A 16,857-nucleotide genomic window follows, 5' to 3' on the forward strand; every position below is an offset into this window, starting at 1 on the left:
CTTCCTTAGTAACCTCCCTTCATTAGTTTCGTAATTTATTTGTTGAATATTTAGTTTCGTAATTTTTTTATAAAATAAAATTTACGAGTGATTAAGTTTTGTAGTAAGAACAAACAAAAGTGTTATTACTAGCGTTTATTATCTTTAACTTCTAGAAATGATAAAAGTGCAATAAAAAAAATTTAAAAGAAAAAAGAAAATAAATTTTTATGTATAATAATTCAAATATTATTTTATAATAAAAAATATAAAAACGAAATATATATTATATATTACATAAAATTCAGACGCATGTCTTTTAATATATATATTAATATTTGAATTGGATTCTGAGTCAATACTCCAACATGTCTTTGTCGCCACCCCACGATGGTGGCCATTTGAACTAAACCGAAAGTAGCATGCAGTCTCCTTCGATCGTTCCTCTCGGAATTTTACCGGGACTTGCAGATCTCAGAAACCTTGCAACAGACAGGAGACTAATAATTTTGCTTGCATTTCGTCTTTGAGTTTAAACCTATGGATCGGGTGCTTAAAGCTGCACGAACCTCTGGTTCTCTCAATTTGTCAAATCGTTCTCTCAGGCAAGTAACCTTCTCGCTTTACCCGCCGAATCAAAATCCATTTCTCCCGAGTTTCCGCGCAAATTCCATTATCTTTTATGTAGATTGATATTTCTGAAAACTTAAAGCGAAGCTTTCGTCTAGTTGGCTAATTAAAACAAATCCAAATTGCGTTTATTTATTTGGTAATCCGGCTAAGATATATATTTTTTTTAATCTCAATTTTGTGTCTGTTGAATAATCGAATTAAATTTTGCTTGAAGCTCGCGTATACTAGTCGAGTCTGTCTCAGGTCAGGCAAAAGAGAGATTTGGTCCGACGATGATGAATGCATCATGTTTTAGATTCTCTTATTGTTGTTATACCACGTCTTAGGATGAGTAAGTTGTTTATGAATAAGGATTTTAAAATGCTTTTGATCTTCTATGGTCGTTGTAAAACTTATATGTTTTTATCAAGTATGTTATAGGTGCTTGTTTGTACTTAGTTGCTAAATTGAGTTTTACCTTGCAGGGAGGTGCCTAATGAGGTATATCAAAGTCTAGATGCTGTCGGAGAAGGCGAAAACTGGTGGGAGGTAGTTTGTTTGTCTTTTGGCCTTTGATGTCATTCGTTTTTATGTAATACACTTAAATCTGTCATCAAATTTTATAGATAGTGAATTTGCATTCAAATCTAAGGTTTGCATAGACCGGGGTACTGATGGTGTTCCTTGTTTCCAGGCTGTTGATCTGCAAAAGCTAATTTTGGCTCATAATAATATTGAGTCATTAAGAGAAGAACTAAGGAATTTGCCTCTTTTGACCGTGCTCAATGTTAGCCACAACAAGCTTTCCGAACTTCCAGCTGCAATCGGGGAGTGAGCTTCCTAAACTCTCTATAACTACTATCTACGTCTTAACTTTATCCTTTAGGTATTTAGTTATGTGTATCTCAAGTGCTTGGATATTTACTGTCCCATTCCATTAAGTTCCACAGGCTGCAAATGCTGAAGTCATTAGAAGTGGCTTTCAACTCAATATCAAAATTACCTGAAATTGGATCTGCAACTTCTCTTGTTAAGTATGCTTCTTTCTCTCTTTCTTTCTCAAATGGATTAAACAAATAAATGCATGAATTAATAAATAACTTTTATTGGCTGTTATATCTAAACTGAGTAGCAGGCAGTGGAAAGGTTAACTGCCTTATAGTTGTTAAAGACCCCTTCTGTTTCTATAAATAAATATAAACAACAATAAGTTTAATGAAAAATTAAAACAGAAACTTAGATTTGATCTTATTGCTTGAAAACTAAACTGAATCCAACTTCAGAAAACCTGTGTAATTAATGGGAAAACCAAATAGTTCAATGGTTATTTTTAACAAAGCCCAATACAACCATTATTTCATTTCGAGATTAACATCTGAAGAGCACATTCCAAGTTCCAATATTGAATGGGATATTCAGCTGTGCTGTTATCTCTGCCTCACGTACATGCATGCATGCACAAACAAAAGGAAAAAAGATAAGGAAAGAAAGAAGGATGAAACTTGACTTATTTTAATAGGAGAGGGAGATGAGGCTTGCAGGTTACTATGCTATCTAAGTCACTCTGATAACAAAATTTACTCCAACAAAGCTGTGGTATCTTCAACTCATGTTTATGGTTCTATGCCTTAGTCTTTCAGAGTATGGTTATAGCTATTTGTCTATTGACTGGTTCAATTTTTATCTGATTCTTCAGGTTAGATTGTTCAAGTAATCAGCTGAAGGAACTTCCATGCTCACTTGGAAGATGTTTAAATTTATCTGAACTGAAGGTAATACTGTAACTTGATGTAGTCATCATTGTGCAGCTGTGGGACAATAGTCTTGATTAATTTTCTTTTAAAATAAAAATAATATCTTGTTCATGAGCACCAAAGAGGTGCAAACCCATGTACAAAATATTTACATACTAGTAAAATGTCAATAAGATCTCTAAAAGTCTCACGTAAAATAAAGAGAATAACCCTTAATTGAAAAACCTAGGGCCTAGAACCAAGTACTCATGAGACTATCAAAATTAGCTTTTATATCCTTAAACGCTCTCTCCAATTTCTTTCTTTCCAAACCATCCAGAATGTTACCAAAAGAATAAGGCTTACTGAGTTCTCTGCGTTACTGATCTCTTTCCACACCCAAATCTCATCCCTCGAGTACCAGCAATCACCTAACATTGTTGATTAATAAGACATGATCATTAATTTTGCTAACTTCTTGCCACCAAACCTTGGGATATTTCAGGCTGCATTCTGCCAACACAGCACAACAGGATTGCTGTAGAATCAATGATATGTTTGATTTGAAATATAAGACTTCAATAATAAGAACTAAACTGATATGTAAAATATAATGCCAGGCTTGCCAAACTGTGAATCATGAACTATCTTTTCTTGGGGCTTATTGACCAGAAAAGCCATGCTTTTTCTGTTTCATTGGATATTCTGGTTTCAGGACCTCACTTTATCAATTTCAGTAGGTTGGCATCATGTCGTTTTTAATATTATTTTAAAGGAAAAAAGCACAGTATTGACGGGACATTGTACGAAGGAATACTTACAAGTTGGTGAAGACTCAAAATATCAATGATATCCCCTAAATCCTCCATTTTGAATGTGGCAGTGATCCTTGAAGAAAAAAAATAGCTTTTGAAACTAATAATCCTTTATCCTGTTTAAGTCTGAACAAACTCCACAGTTGTGCTCTTTTACCTCCCCAGACAACCCACAATCAAGTTTCATTATTCTTTTCGCATAATATCATTGTTGTAGCATAATTACTTGGATATCTGATTGTGGATATTAATTTGTTGCAAAATTGTGATATGGTCTTTTTTTTAAAATAAATTGTGATATGATCTTGTAATGTCAAGATCCAGAAATAGTTAAAGTGGTAATGGTTTGACTTGGCTGAGTTGACAATCTGAAAATATTTGCTTATGTGGATTCTCACTTGGCAATGAGTCTAGAACATTGGTTTTTTTTGGCACATTTGTCATTTTATAATAGTGATTTCATAGCCTGCTAGAAGAGTTGTCTTGGTTGATTGAATTTGAACTTACAATTTAGTTATCATTAAGTTGTCTTTAGTTGCTTAAGCACAAGTGTATCAGTAGGAGTAGCCTAGAGAGGTAAGATATCAGAGTGAAAGATAGGTAAAAAGTGTTGATAACTAGGTAATCAAAGGGTGATTGTATCTTTTAGTTACAGAGTGGATAAGTCATAGAGTTGCATTAAGAATCTTCTCTTGGACGCATAAGTATTTTTTTCATTTTTTTTTGCGCCTGTGTTTGCAAGTTTTCTTTCACTTTTATGAACTTATACACAGGAAGATTATGAGTAGCCAATTATGTGGAGAATGAAGTATGAATTTTATTGAACAATAGGTCCTTATATATATAGGTTTGTATAAACAATAAAGGAAATATAGTTACTTACATGAGAGGAGTATATTACTAATATATCATTTACCCTACATATAAATACACTTCTCATCACTCCTCCGCAAACTGATAAATATATATTATCTATTTTCAGATTGTGAATAATAGTCTGAAACCCAGGATTAATCAATCTTGTACTCAATACATCTGCAAGTTACAAAGTAGTGTGCATGTAAAACATGCATATCAATCCACTATCTAGCTTTTCTTTGATTAAGTGTTGATAAACTTTAATACATCTCATGTTGCCATGTTTTACAGGATTGTGTGCAATGCTAATTGCTAGCTTATTATTGCAATAGAGTCTCATAGGTCAATTCGACTGAATCTTCAAGTTTTTTAAAATCATCTTCAACCATAGGAGCTCATATATCTCTTGGGTCATAGCCTAAACTCTAACTTGGTATTGGGTTGGAATACTACATTCTGCTTCTTATTTCTCCAAGTCACTAGTTTTCTCCAAGAGAGGTATAGTATTCAGACGTATACATTTTGTCAACTAATAAACCTATATAGTCAATATTAGTATATGTTTCAAGGAGCAGCTAATTATTTCTCATGAACATAATTCCCTTTCGTAGAGTACCTTTAAGTAGTTGAGAATCCTATAGGCAGCTTGCAAATGTGCTTCTCTGAACTTGTCCATGAATTAACTCATTATATCTGTTGCATATGCAATATTTGGTCTTGTATGTGACAACTATATCAATCTTGCCACTTTCTTGTCCACTTCGGGGTCTTCCTTTGTCAATCTTAGTTTGTGATTGGGATCAATTGATATATTGGCAAGCTTGTATGCTAGCTTGCCAGCTTCTTTCAAGGGATTTATAATATATTTTTACTGAGATATAAATATTTTGGACTTAAAGTAGATGACCTCCATGCCAAAAAAGTATTTTAGGACCTCAAACAGCTATGAATCAATTGAAAAAAGAAAATTACTTCTTTTATTAGTAGAAGAAGAAGTTACACATTGATGTTTTTCTAGTTCTCATATGTTGCAGTGTAAACTTGCAATTAGAAAATAGGAAGGGAAACATTATCTTAAGAGTGGAGAAAGAAGGGTGTACTAGTTTCTTGTGGTACAAACAGAACTTACCTAATTTGCTGGTAGAAAGAACAGTCTTGGGTATGTCAGCTATATCTATGAAGTATAACCCGTCACAAGCATTACCCCGTCTAATAATTCTCCCTGAGTTTCAGTCATGAAATTCACAAATAGAAGGAGATGAAATCACTTTTTGATCAAGGCTATGAGACAATTTGGTTACTATATAAGATCGGTACACAATTTAGGTACATGGAAGAATATCCCAAGGAGTGAGATAGGGATTGAGGTTTATGGTTCCAATTCCTGCTATTGTGATTAGTGAACCATCAACAGTTACAATTTTCCTATTGCTGAGATATGGAATATAAGTGTGAAATAATTTAGAGGAGTTGGTCATGTGGTCGGTCGCTCCTTAGTCCATGATTCATGACAATGCAAAAGTTTTATCGGAGGTGTTTAAATCATGAGAAATAGGAAAGGCACCTGAATGCACTAGGATGCCTGTGCTTTTAGGTTTTTCAAGTTGCTCAAATTGAGTCTACAGGCGCTCAACTTTTTCCTTGAGATCACGTATCTCTGCAGTCTTCTCCTCCTAGGCTATAAATTTCTGTCCCTCAATCTTCTTGTGTTCCCAACAGAATGGAGGCATAGACAGCTCACAGACAAGTAATAGATGTGCAGCTGGATAGAGATGAGCGCGGCTGGAGGCACAACTGAAGGATTTTGGCACCGGCAATGAAGGCTAGTCTTTGTGCTGGTGGCTGGTCTATGGTGGCTGGCAGCTGGGCAGTGGTGGCCAAGAATGAAGGCTGGCCCCGTAGTGTTAGTGTCTTATTTTGACAATGAAGACTGAATAGAGTTTGTAAAAGAGTTTATGTTTTTTCTTTTAACCTAAAGCTCTCATACCATATGAAGAATGAAGTATGAATTTTATTGAATAATAAGGTCCTATATATCCAAGTTTATATGAACAATAAAAGGAAATACACTGACATGAGATAGGTATATTACTAATATACCCTATACCCTACATACCATACAAATATACTTCCCAACAAATTATATCTTAATTCCCATGTACTTATGCACAATGCAGAAACAGAGCCGTGGTCGCTCACTATTCATTTCGTTATTATAGATGTGGCATTATGAGTATAATTGGTTTTATTGTTTAAGCACTTGTTCCTGATATCTCTGCAATGATAGGATTCCTGTTGCAAGGTCGTATTTTTGATTTTCTTGCAAGCATGATTGGACTTAACTATTCCATTCTATTTCGATTTTACCTGTCCTTTAGCACCATAAGCTGTGTGTAATAATAGTTGTGTGCTTCCTTTCTTACAGGCATCAAACAACTGCATTACCAGCTTGCCCAAAGAACTTGCGAACTGTTCAAAATTGTTAAAACTAGATGTGGAGGTACTAGCAAAATTTATTAATTTCTATACCTTAAAAGTGATGAGACCTGTTTATCTCTTCCACTTTTATTATATATTTATTGGGTATTGTGGGTGGTGAATGATTGTTTCTTTCACTGTTTTTTATCATACCAGTTTACTAGAAAAAAAAATTGAATGTTTCTTCACTCTGTATCCAGGGAAACAAACTGGCATCAATCTCTGAGAATTTGATTGCATCGTGGACAGCACTTACAGAAGTCAATGCCTGTAATTATCTATAACTGTGCGCGAGATTAGTTTTTACATATGAAGGATATGCTATTTCCAGTTAAACCAGAATGTTTAAATGTGCAGCAAAAAATTTGCTAAGTGGTATGCCAGAGAATATTGGAAGTCTTTCACGTCTTGTTCGTCTTGACCTACATCAGAACAGTGAGTAAATTAAGCATGGTTATCTTGCCAAAAATTATTTCATGGTATCACTGGAGCCCTTTCGTTTCACCTGTCAGCAGTTCTCCTCCTCTGTGATTTTATGCAGGAATTGTATCAATCCCTGCATCGATAAAGGGTTGTTATTCCCTAATGGAGTTGTTCATGGGGTAACATTCTCATCCACTGCTATGCCTTTAGAATGTTAACTGTGTTTGCAGTATGTGATATTTCTTTTACCTGAAACTTGTCTGACATTAATCTTCCAATTTTTACCTTAATTTTTAGGAACAATGCTCTGTCTACATTACCAAAGGAAATGGGGGAACTTTCACAACTGGGGACCTTAGATCTTCACTCAAATCAAGTATGTGCTTCATTTCATTTTGGTATTCTGTAAGTGCTTGGTATTTTTGGTATATCTTTTTATGTGCTTGTTGACACAAATAAAGTATGCTACAGCATTTCCTCACGATCGCTATCACTTAATTGAAAGCTTCTGCACAAATTTGTTGTCTGATCTGGCTTCTTTTAACATATTTAACCTTTTGTTGCATATGATATACGATAGCTTTTAGTGAGTTTAATTGATTCCACTAGTAGTTAATTATTAGCCAACATAAAAGGGCTATTGCTTTTCACATTGTTGCACGGAGAAGAGAATAAAAAATGCATTTACTTCTGTTCATATATATAGAGTTCATAAATGAGAAGTGTAGAAAAGGTACAAGACATAAGTTATTTGAACACTTTTCCCTTCCATATTTCTAATACTCAGAAATTGGGACTTTTACTAACTGTTTTACCAGAGTAATGATCTGGTCACCTAATTTTTGACTGGCATGATTCTTTTATATGACAGAAAGCAAATCATAACATTCATATTCAACCTAGTCAAACCTGTTGCATATATTTAATTAATTGGTTTAACATGAATGGGTAATGGTAAACTGGATTTGCCTTTAAAAGGATGAAATGAAATTCTCATGAAGGATCATTGAAGAGCTCAAGCCCTGGCCAGGTTAACTCCCAACCAAGGTATTTAATTGCTGTTCTATTTGAAGGAAATTGTTGATGTTCTACGGAATTAAAACTGTTTTATAAGCAAATGATTTAAAGGTATATCATTAGCGATTCCACTTATATTGGAAATGACTAATTTTTGGTTGTCTAACCATTAACATGGTTTAAGCTGGCGAGTGACCATCCTACTGTGCTCAGTTTATTAGCATGCTAAGAATAGGAGAAGACAAAATGGTCTCTATTGGAGGTAATAGCAAGAAGTGATTTTAGTTATTTGCCCTCGAAGCAAATAAAAGTATAAGTGACAATTGCTGGTGTTATTAATGTTATTTTATGGACTCATCTCAATATGAGTTTTGGTTGCTAATCTCTTTTTTTGCCCTGGAAATACAAGGAAATGGTGGATACTAATACTTATATAAATGTATGCAGTTGAAAGAGTATCCAGTTGAGGCATGCGCATTAAATCTTTCGGTCCTGGATCTTTCAAATAATTCATTGACTGGGTTGCCCACTGAGCTTGGTAATATTAGCAAGTAATATACCATTTTTTTGAAATGATAGCAATTAATATGCTATTATCAAATGTAATCATAATTCAATTTAGTAGCAAATATGTGTAGCAGATGATGGTTGGTAAACTACTATCTTGTAGTGTCCAACAGGAGGATCTATTATTGAGTCTAAACTATTATCACTCTGATCCAACTTATCCCATGTGTGAGTCCTTAAATTTCATTTCAAATTTTGTGCGTAAGTAACCACACAAGATACTAGAAAGGTTTTTAAACATCTTAAGTACTTAGCTTAACTTCATCAGCAAGAAATATGTAAATTTTAACCTTTTATTTATTTTCTAGGAAATATGACTACTTTGCGAAGACTTTTGCTCACTGGTAATCCTATCCGCACTCTTAGAAGGTATGAGGCTTGCATTGTTTTTTGGTGCATGCTTGCTTGATACTGCTATTGATTATGAGTTTACACAAATAATGTTTTTTCTCCTTGCAGCTCATTGGTATCTGGACCTACACCTGCTTTATTAACGTATCTTAGAAGCCGTATATCTGGCAATACTGGTATGCTGCTTTTTACCACAATTACCTAAGATAAGAGTTTTCACTTTTTTTGATTAACATATATTTAAACCAAAGAGTTTCATATATTACATTTCCAGTTAAATGATTCTAATAAGATGGCAGTTATCAAAGGGTGTATTTCTAGATGGAAACTTAATGTTATTTGTTTCCAAAATCAAAATCGGAAATGTTTATAACTAATGGCTCCAATATTTGGAGGATTAGGGAGGTAGGTTGGATGGACTTGCCTATGGTGGGGTTTGCAGGGGGCGGGGGATGGTAGTGTTATGGAATGCAGATGTTTTGGAAATTGAAGATCATATGAGGAGAAAATATTCTATTTCTTGCATCTTCAGATCCAAGGTGAAGGGATGGAGATGGATTTTTTACAGTTGTGTATGTTTAGGAGGGAAGAGATAGGCATATGCTATGGGGTGACTTGGAGGAATGTCATAGGAAATAGGAGCATCCATGAGTAACTGGTGGAAACTTCACTATGGTTTTGAACAGCTTCAAGATATCGAGAGAAAACTTCTCTAGAACTTGTGCAAAAGAGTTTCATGATAATTTGGAATAGATTGACCATAATATACTTGCCTCTCTTTATGGTAGGTGGACTTGGTCTAACTCCATGGAGTATCCATCTTTCTCTAGTTTTGACTGGTTTATTGTTTCTTTATCTTTCCAAACTAATCTTTCAGGTTTGATGTAAAAGATTCTTCAACACAGTTTGTGATCACTGTTCTATTTGTTTGGAGGTGAACCGTATTAGATGAGACTCTTTTCTATTTAGATTCGGAAATAAAGTTGAAGTAAGGAGAATTTGGGGATAGAAAACCTAAAGAGAGATGCTTTGTTTGCCGAGCCCGAAGCTGACTTAGATCTTGGGGTGCAAAATAGGGAGCCTCCTAATTAAACATTTGGGTCTTCCTCTTGGTATAAAATTCAAGGAAGTCTTGACATGGAACCTGGTGGTGAGTAAATTTGAGTCTCGTTTATTTGGGTGGAAGATAGGACTTCTCTCCAAAGGAGGAAGGCTTACTCTTATCAAGAATACCATGACGAGTATCCTCATTTCTTTTGTGACCCTGTCAATTATTCCAGTTAATATGACTGAGAGGTTGGATATAATCCAACACGGGAAGAAACGAAGAGGTATCACTTAGTGGCCTGAGATATGGTGAAACAATCGATTCAGGTGTGGATTGAGGTTGAGATCTTTGGTAGAATTCAATACAGGCCTTCAAGGCAAATGGCTTTGGAGATTCATAGGTGGTTTGAGGAAGGTGATTGAGGTCAAGGTTGGTCCATACAACTCTAGTTGATATGTGAAGAAGCCTACGGGACTGCAGGTAGTTGGTTTGTGGAAGAGTATCAACATTGAGAAAGAGGTTTTGAGAAATACATTAAATGGAGAGTTGGGTCAGGGAAAAGGATTAGACTCTAGTGGGACAAGTGGGTAGAAAGTGGGGCTTTTCCCACTATTTTTGCTATCTTTCAGAATAATAGTATCCAGTTAAAGATTCTTATGGGGGATCCATGTTGGTTTTATTAAACAGGAACCTGACCAATTGGGAGGTAAGTAACTAAACAAAACTTTTCAACTCTTTATTGTAGATGGCGATTTCTGATGGTTTTGAAGACATGCTTATATGGAGCTCCAGTAAAGAAGGATTTTATTTGTCAAGTCATTTTATTTGTAATTGATCAGGAGCGGGACTGCTAGTCAAAAGTTTCCATCATCAAAGGTGAAGGCAACTATCAGGTGGCTTTTCTTACTTGGGAGCAGTGTGAGCGTATTCTTATGCTGGATACGTTAATCAGGAGAAGGAAAACCCTGGTGAATGGTTACTAGTGCAAGGTGGATGCACATCATTGCTGGTTATGTGAACGAGGAGTTGTGGGCGTGGAAGGGCATTCAGAGTGATAAGCTATTAATAAAGCTTATCCCTCTGGTTATCTTTTGGGTTATTAGATAAGAGAGAAATAGGAGAGGTTTTGAAGGGAAAGAATCTTCTTTTGGTAGTTTTAAAGATAGTTCTAGACTTTTAGCTTTTTGTTAAGGGGCCAACTGTTTTGTTATGGCAAGGATTTGGTGGATCTTATTGATATCTGTTAGCCATCTAAATATTTTTGTATAGGGGACACATCCCTTTGGTGCTTTTCTTTATATATAATCTTTATTTTTCTTCTTAAAAAAATGAATTACAGCTCCAGCTATATTATGTTTTGATTAATAAATATTGAGTTTTCATGTAGATTCTGAAGCTAGTACTCCAACAAAAGATGTAATTGCCATGGCAGCTCGATTGTCTATCACTTCAAAGGTATATTAGTTGCATTCTGACAAATGATTGTTATTTTACCAATTAAATTGGATTTGTTCACCACCTTTTGATTTGTTTTAGGAGCTTTCTTTGGAAGGTCAGGGTTTGACTGATGTTCCATCAGAATTATGTAAAGTAGGTGAAATCATAAAAGTTGATCTTTCAAGAAATTCCATTGAAGAGCTACCAGTTGAACTTTCTTTTTGTGTCTCCCTCCAGGTGCGTGTCATTTATATATCTGTGATTTTCTTTATGCGCAATGATCATTCACCGCATTTTCTCAAAGTTCCAGATAGTGAAGGGAGTTTCTTCACATTTAAGATCAACTTCTAAGAGTGCCACATTTATCAGATAAACTACACCTACTTATTGTTCTTTTATCTTTGTTATAACTTTTGCAATGAGAAGTTAGATTTAGAGAGAACGAATGCAGTGTGGAAAGTCAACTGATTGATGGTTTTACAGATCTCAAGTAATTGCTCAATATGCATCCTTGACTTTTGAAGTTTTCAACTTCCAGTTATCTACAGCCTTTGTTGGTGCGTGGATGTCAACAACATTGGCAGATAATAATCTCAGTCTGACCATTTCAATGCTTAAATTGACTCATTTTCTCATGTTTGGAGGTGATGCTGAGCTTATCACCACACCTCTACACTCAAGGGATTATTTATTTTTTTAATGGCCGCTATCTGACTATAAGTTGACCTCTGGGTATTTAGGTAAAAGATCTCCTAGGTGATCAATTACAATATAATACTGAGAAATTGCATTTCTGAGCTATTAACCATGCATAACAAATTGTTTTCCTGATGACCTAGTTGATCATGGTTCAGGCAGACAGGCTTTTAAGATGATTTGAATCTAAGATGATTTTTGGATCCATGTTGACGTTCTTTTTCAAATGTTCAGACTCTAATTTTATCACGAAATAAGATTAAAGACTGGCCAGGTGCAATTTTGAAGTCACTGCCTAATCTCCAATGTCTGAAGTTGGACAATAATCCACTTAGACAGGTATGGTAGATTTGATATGATTCCATTATGCTCCATGTTAAATAAATTAATGCTTTTGAAAACATACAATTGCTTGGTTTTATGATGTCAGTCCTCGTCTTTTTCAACTGAGTTTGCACTGTGTGTATGCCTTTGGAATGTAAAGATTATATGATTTGTGACCTTGTTTGGCATTATATACAATAAATGGATGGGTAGCATAATAGCAATTTGGCAGAACTGAAGAGCTATTGCTCTGGAAATCCTCCTTTCCCAAGCCTCTCCAAAGTCTTCTCCAACCTATGTCCTACCTTTCAGGTTCTTAGATCTTTTCTGCAGAAATAGAGTTTCAAATGACGAGCACCAACAGAGTGCCAACCAAGTACCAAAAATTATAGCTATTAGAAGTCAACAAGATTTATTTGATATCTGATGTAAATTGAGAGACTACTTTATGAAGCAGGAGAAGAGACATAGCAATCATACATATAATTATTTGTGGGTTTGTGAATTACTCATTTCATGAGATTAACATCACAGTTAAAACTTTAGAACTAGTTTAGTCAGTCCTACATAGTAAAAAATCTTCAAGAATTTTATCAGTTCTTTATCTTTTCATCTTCTTTTTGTCATGATTTGCTTAACCAGACACATTGTGAACTTTTTTTTGAAAGAAGAATCCAGGCTTTGGATATAATTGTATTTGTATGTTAAAAATGTGTTTGTAATTATCTTCAGCTGTATGACCTGGCCACTCTTTTATTTGCTTCACATGTAGATTCCCTTAGATGGATTTGAGGCAGTTAGTAGGCTCCAGATTCTGGATCTTAGTGGTAATACAGCTGCATTATCAGAATATCCAGCATTTGCCAGTTTACCACATTTGCAAGAGCTTTACCTCAGGTAAGTTATCTGGGTGGAAATAATGCTTCCACGTGCGCAGATTCTCAATTAGTTCCTTCAATTCTTAACTCAACATTAGGGAGCTTTATCTCATATCTGTTTTTATTTCTTTTATGTGTAAGATAATATTTTTAAGAAAAGAAAAAGGAAAAGTGACTCTTTGAGCCCAGGAGAAAATATCTACCTTAGGGGTTTTTTGTTTTATTCTATCCTTATTGCAATAACAGCACAAGGCTATAGGCACAAGAAAGTTGTTTGATAGATTACATAATATCTATTATCTTGACTTCTGTTAAAGAATTTGTAGTTATAGTACAGAATTGCATATAAACTTTCTGGATCCATCCCTGAATCCATGTGTGCATGTATCTGGGTGTTTGGCTGGCATGCTTGATGCCTCTACCTGCACCGAAAGTAGTTACACTAGTCTACTGATCCATTATATGTGACCGCCATATGTACGTGTCAGACGGACTCAGCTGCATGAAGTTCCTTCAGATATAATGATCCTAGAACGTCTTCAGATTCTTGACATGAGCCAGAATTCTCTTCAATCAGTTCCAGAGGTAGCATAGTTCTTTGTTAAATAATAGAGCAATCTTCTGCACATTAGAGTTCCTCTTTGATTTACTATTATATTTGGGGATGCAGGGGTTTAAGAATCTTACATCCCTTTCAGTGCTTGACTTGTCTGACAATAGCATTTCGGCACTTCCCCCGGAGCTGGTTAGTATTTGAAAACATTTCTCTGTTTCTTTGATTTATTGCTGTTTCATGTGTGATGAGAATGATTTTGCATACCCCATTCCAACCCTCACTCCCAAGGAGAAAAGGAAAAGCAAATGGAAACATGTTTAGTATGCTGTTTTATCCGAGATAATCTAGCTAGACCTGAATTCTGATGGATAATATTGTATTTCCTAGCAGAGGTAATGGAACATGCTAATAGTTGAAGGTGTAAGATAGTTTCAAGTTAATTTATTTATGTTATTATAATGTTAGTGGCATTGAGACTTTTTATCTTTACTTCTTCTGCAGCAGTTTCCTATTGGGACTGCTTGAATTGGTATAAGTTATTATATGATTTCTAGGCATGGTTGAACTAAGATTAACAAAATCCATTTGATGTTTGTATTTCTTTCAAGAAAATACAACAATTACTGAGAGAATTTACTACGGTTTATGCTCTGTGGTAAAGTGATGTAATCACACTTAATTACGGTGCTAAATGACCCCTTGACTACCACCAACTACTTGGTTGGAGTGGAGCCTCAGGCATGGGGCTTCAGTAGCTCAAATTTGAGCCATGTGGCAGAAAGGGATCCTTTTTCTTAGGTGTGGTATCTAAGAAGTCTAAGTGTGATTCCTAGGTTTAATTATAATTTCCATGTAAGCAGATTAATCTGAATTGGTCCTGCATCATAGATTCTGGTATTGTTGTGTACTTGTAGCAAAATGAATTACGAAGAACCGTTCTTTTTGTCCCATTAGGCATTCATGGATTGACCATAGACCACATGCCCATCCTCACAATGAAAAGAAATGGTTCTTCGGTAGGTGGCTCACTTCACAGGATAAATTTTGTACCTAGCTGAAAAAATAAGTTCTATAGCTTCTGTCATTCTTTCTCTCTTGTCTCTTCATCATTTGCAAAATTTATCCAGTTTATTAACCATTAGAGTTTTCTGGTAGTTCTAATGAATTTATTCAGCATCCAACTTCATTTTGTTATGTTATTCTAAGATGTGAATATTCTTATTAGGGTTTGCTTGAACCCAGCCTAGATGCATTAAGACTCGAGGGGAACCCATTGAGAAGGTAAGTTATATCTTCACGTTTTTCTCTTTTTATTTTTCAATTATTAATAAAAATTTTTCCTAAAACACCCGGCCATTTAGCTGAGTGGAATACCTCCTTACCTTCCATGTAGAAGGTTAAAGGTTCTACTTTTGCCGTGTTCCCACCCTGCTTCACTGTAACCAATTTTTTTTTTTCTCGAAAAGTCTTAAACATCTTCGAGGTCGCCCTAGAGAGCGTGACGATGCTTTCGTTCACATCACATATTATTGTTTTTTATAGTTTTCATTGTGCAGTAATGTAATTGTCAAAAGTTCTCGAAAATTACAGATAACCATTCCTTTAATAGTGGAACAAAAGCTAGAAAAAGTATTTGAAAAAGATTGAGAGAGTTTCAAGTAGCATTTTGACTGCCAGTTCCCATATCTTAGCAAAGCCTCACCTTTTATTTGTTCATGTTTTTAACAGCATTCGGAGGACGATATTGGACAAAGGAACTAAAGCTATTCTAAAATATTTGAAAGACAAACTTCCTGAGCAGTAATTACCTCTCTCTCTCTCTCTCTCTCTCTCTCTCTCTCTCTCTCTCTATCTCCATTTCTGCTGCTTGTGATACTTTCCATTTTAAAGTTATCTGGATTGTCTTTCATCAGAAAGTTTTGGGTGTGAGATATTTCTTCTCCTACTGCTTAAAGAAAACTTCTTTGTAAAACAAGTGCACACAAGTGTTTTATGTTCGTATTTTGATGGCTATGCTTGCATTAAATCGGATTGACCTGCAAAACTAGAGCTTAGATTCTTGGATCGAGAATAGCAAATCGAATCAAATTGTCAAATTATGAACATAATATACTAATTAAAATTTACTGTTGCTTGTATATAATTTTTTAAAAATTTTTAAAAGTTACAAAATATATCTTCTAATATAGTAGATGATTAGAGAATGTTTACTACAAAATTAATTATATTACTGTTGTATTTCATAACTTATTAAAAAAAAAATTATTTAAAAAATTTCATTCGCTTAAGAAATCACACACACATATATATATTTTAAAAACTAAATATGAAATTGAATCAGCATTATAATATTTATTTTTACTTTATTTTATCTTATTATGATGTTGCTTTATTGGCTGTTAAATAGTTTCATAGGCATTAACCATTCGGTACTTCTCGGAAATTGTTCAAAATCTATTTCATCTATTTATGTATTTCATAAATATAAAAAAAACTAATCATAATTCATGAATTTCATAAATAATAAAGTCAAATTTACTTACATTTTTTAAATCAATAATTATAGACTTTTTATTTTTACGTGTTAAAGGGTAAGTAACAAAACTATATAGTAAAAATTTGTGAATTCATGATTAAGCATTTCATAATTTCCAGGAAATTGGGAGCACCTAAATTACCCACTAAGTAATAATGATGAACCGACCTTCCTGACACCCTCTCGTGGGAGAAAATAAAAACTATTGCTTTGTGTATTTAATTAGCCATTAAGAAATTATTAATAGTCCACCTGCCAACCTCCAGGCCTTGCTTGCGAGCCGTAACAACATTCTTGAATGCTATTATAGCACGTGCAATTATTAAATATTCTCAAAATTTTAAGAAAATATTTAAATAAATATTGATTTGTCAATAAAATTAATAATTTTAAATTTATTCTAAAACATTGACCAAATGTAATTTACGGAATATATTTAAAATTTGGGTAAATTTCATTTATTATTTTGGATAGATTTTAAAATAATAAAATTTGCATTTAACCAAAAAAAAAAAATTACCAGACTTCAAAATCTGAAAAATTGAAAAA

The 16,857-nt window shown here is 34.3% G+C and overlaps 1 protein-coding gene across 1 annotated transcript; it reads left to right on the top strand.

Moving 5' to 3' along the window:
• The first annotated feature begins 322 nt into the window (after positions 1–322).
• LOC110812287 (Leucine-rich repeat (LRR) family protein) lies at positions 323–15,816 on the top strand. Its single transcript, XM_088218955.1, has 21 exons — positions 323–588; positions 1,081–1,140; positions 1,286–1,422; positions 1,542–1,625; positions 2,288–2,363; positions 6,423–6,497; positions 6,676–6,745; positions 6,833–6,910; positions 7,017–7,077; positions 7,196–7,274; positions 8,363–8,453; positions 8,791–8,851; positions 8,942–9,009; positions 11,269–11,336; positions 11,418–11,555; positions 12,249–12,353; positions 13,111–13,235; positions 13,705–13,801; positions 13,887–13,961; positions 14,998–15,053; positions 15,501–15,816. The coding sequence occupies exons 1-21, from the start codon at positions 520–522 to the stop codon at positions 15,574–15,576; spliced, it is 1,749 nt and encodes a 582-aa protein (XP_088075081.1). The 5' UTR covers positions 323–519; the 3' UTR covers positions 15,577–15,816.
• Positions 15,817–16,857: the final 1,041 nt, after the last annotated feature.

This window comes from Carica papaya, chromosome 4 (genome assembly GCF_054855325.1).
Source record: "Carica papaya isolate Zhongbai chromosome 4, ASM5485532v1, whole genome shotgun sequence".
Lineage (NCBI taxonomy): Eukaryota > Viridiplantae > Streptophyta > Magnoliopsida > Brassicales > Caricaceae > Carica > Carica papaya.

Excerpts from the sequence above, each read along its gene's own strand:
- LOC110812287 (XM_088218955.1), top strand. The coding sequence starts at position 520 with ATGGATCGGGTGCTTAAAGCTGCACGAACCTCTGGTTCTCTCAATTTG. Across the intron at positions 13,236-13,704 it reads TTGCAAGAGCTTTACCTCAG|ACGGACTCAGCTGCATGAAG; the intron begins GTAAGTTATCTG and ends TGTACGTGTCAG. Across the intron at positions 13,802-13,886 it reads CTCTTCAATCAGTTCCAGAG|GGGTTTAAGAATCTTACATC; the intron begins GTAGCATAGTTC and ends TTGGGGATGCAG.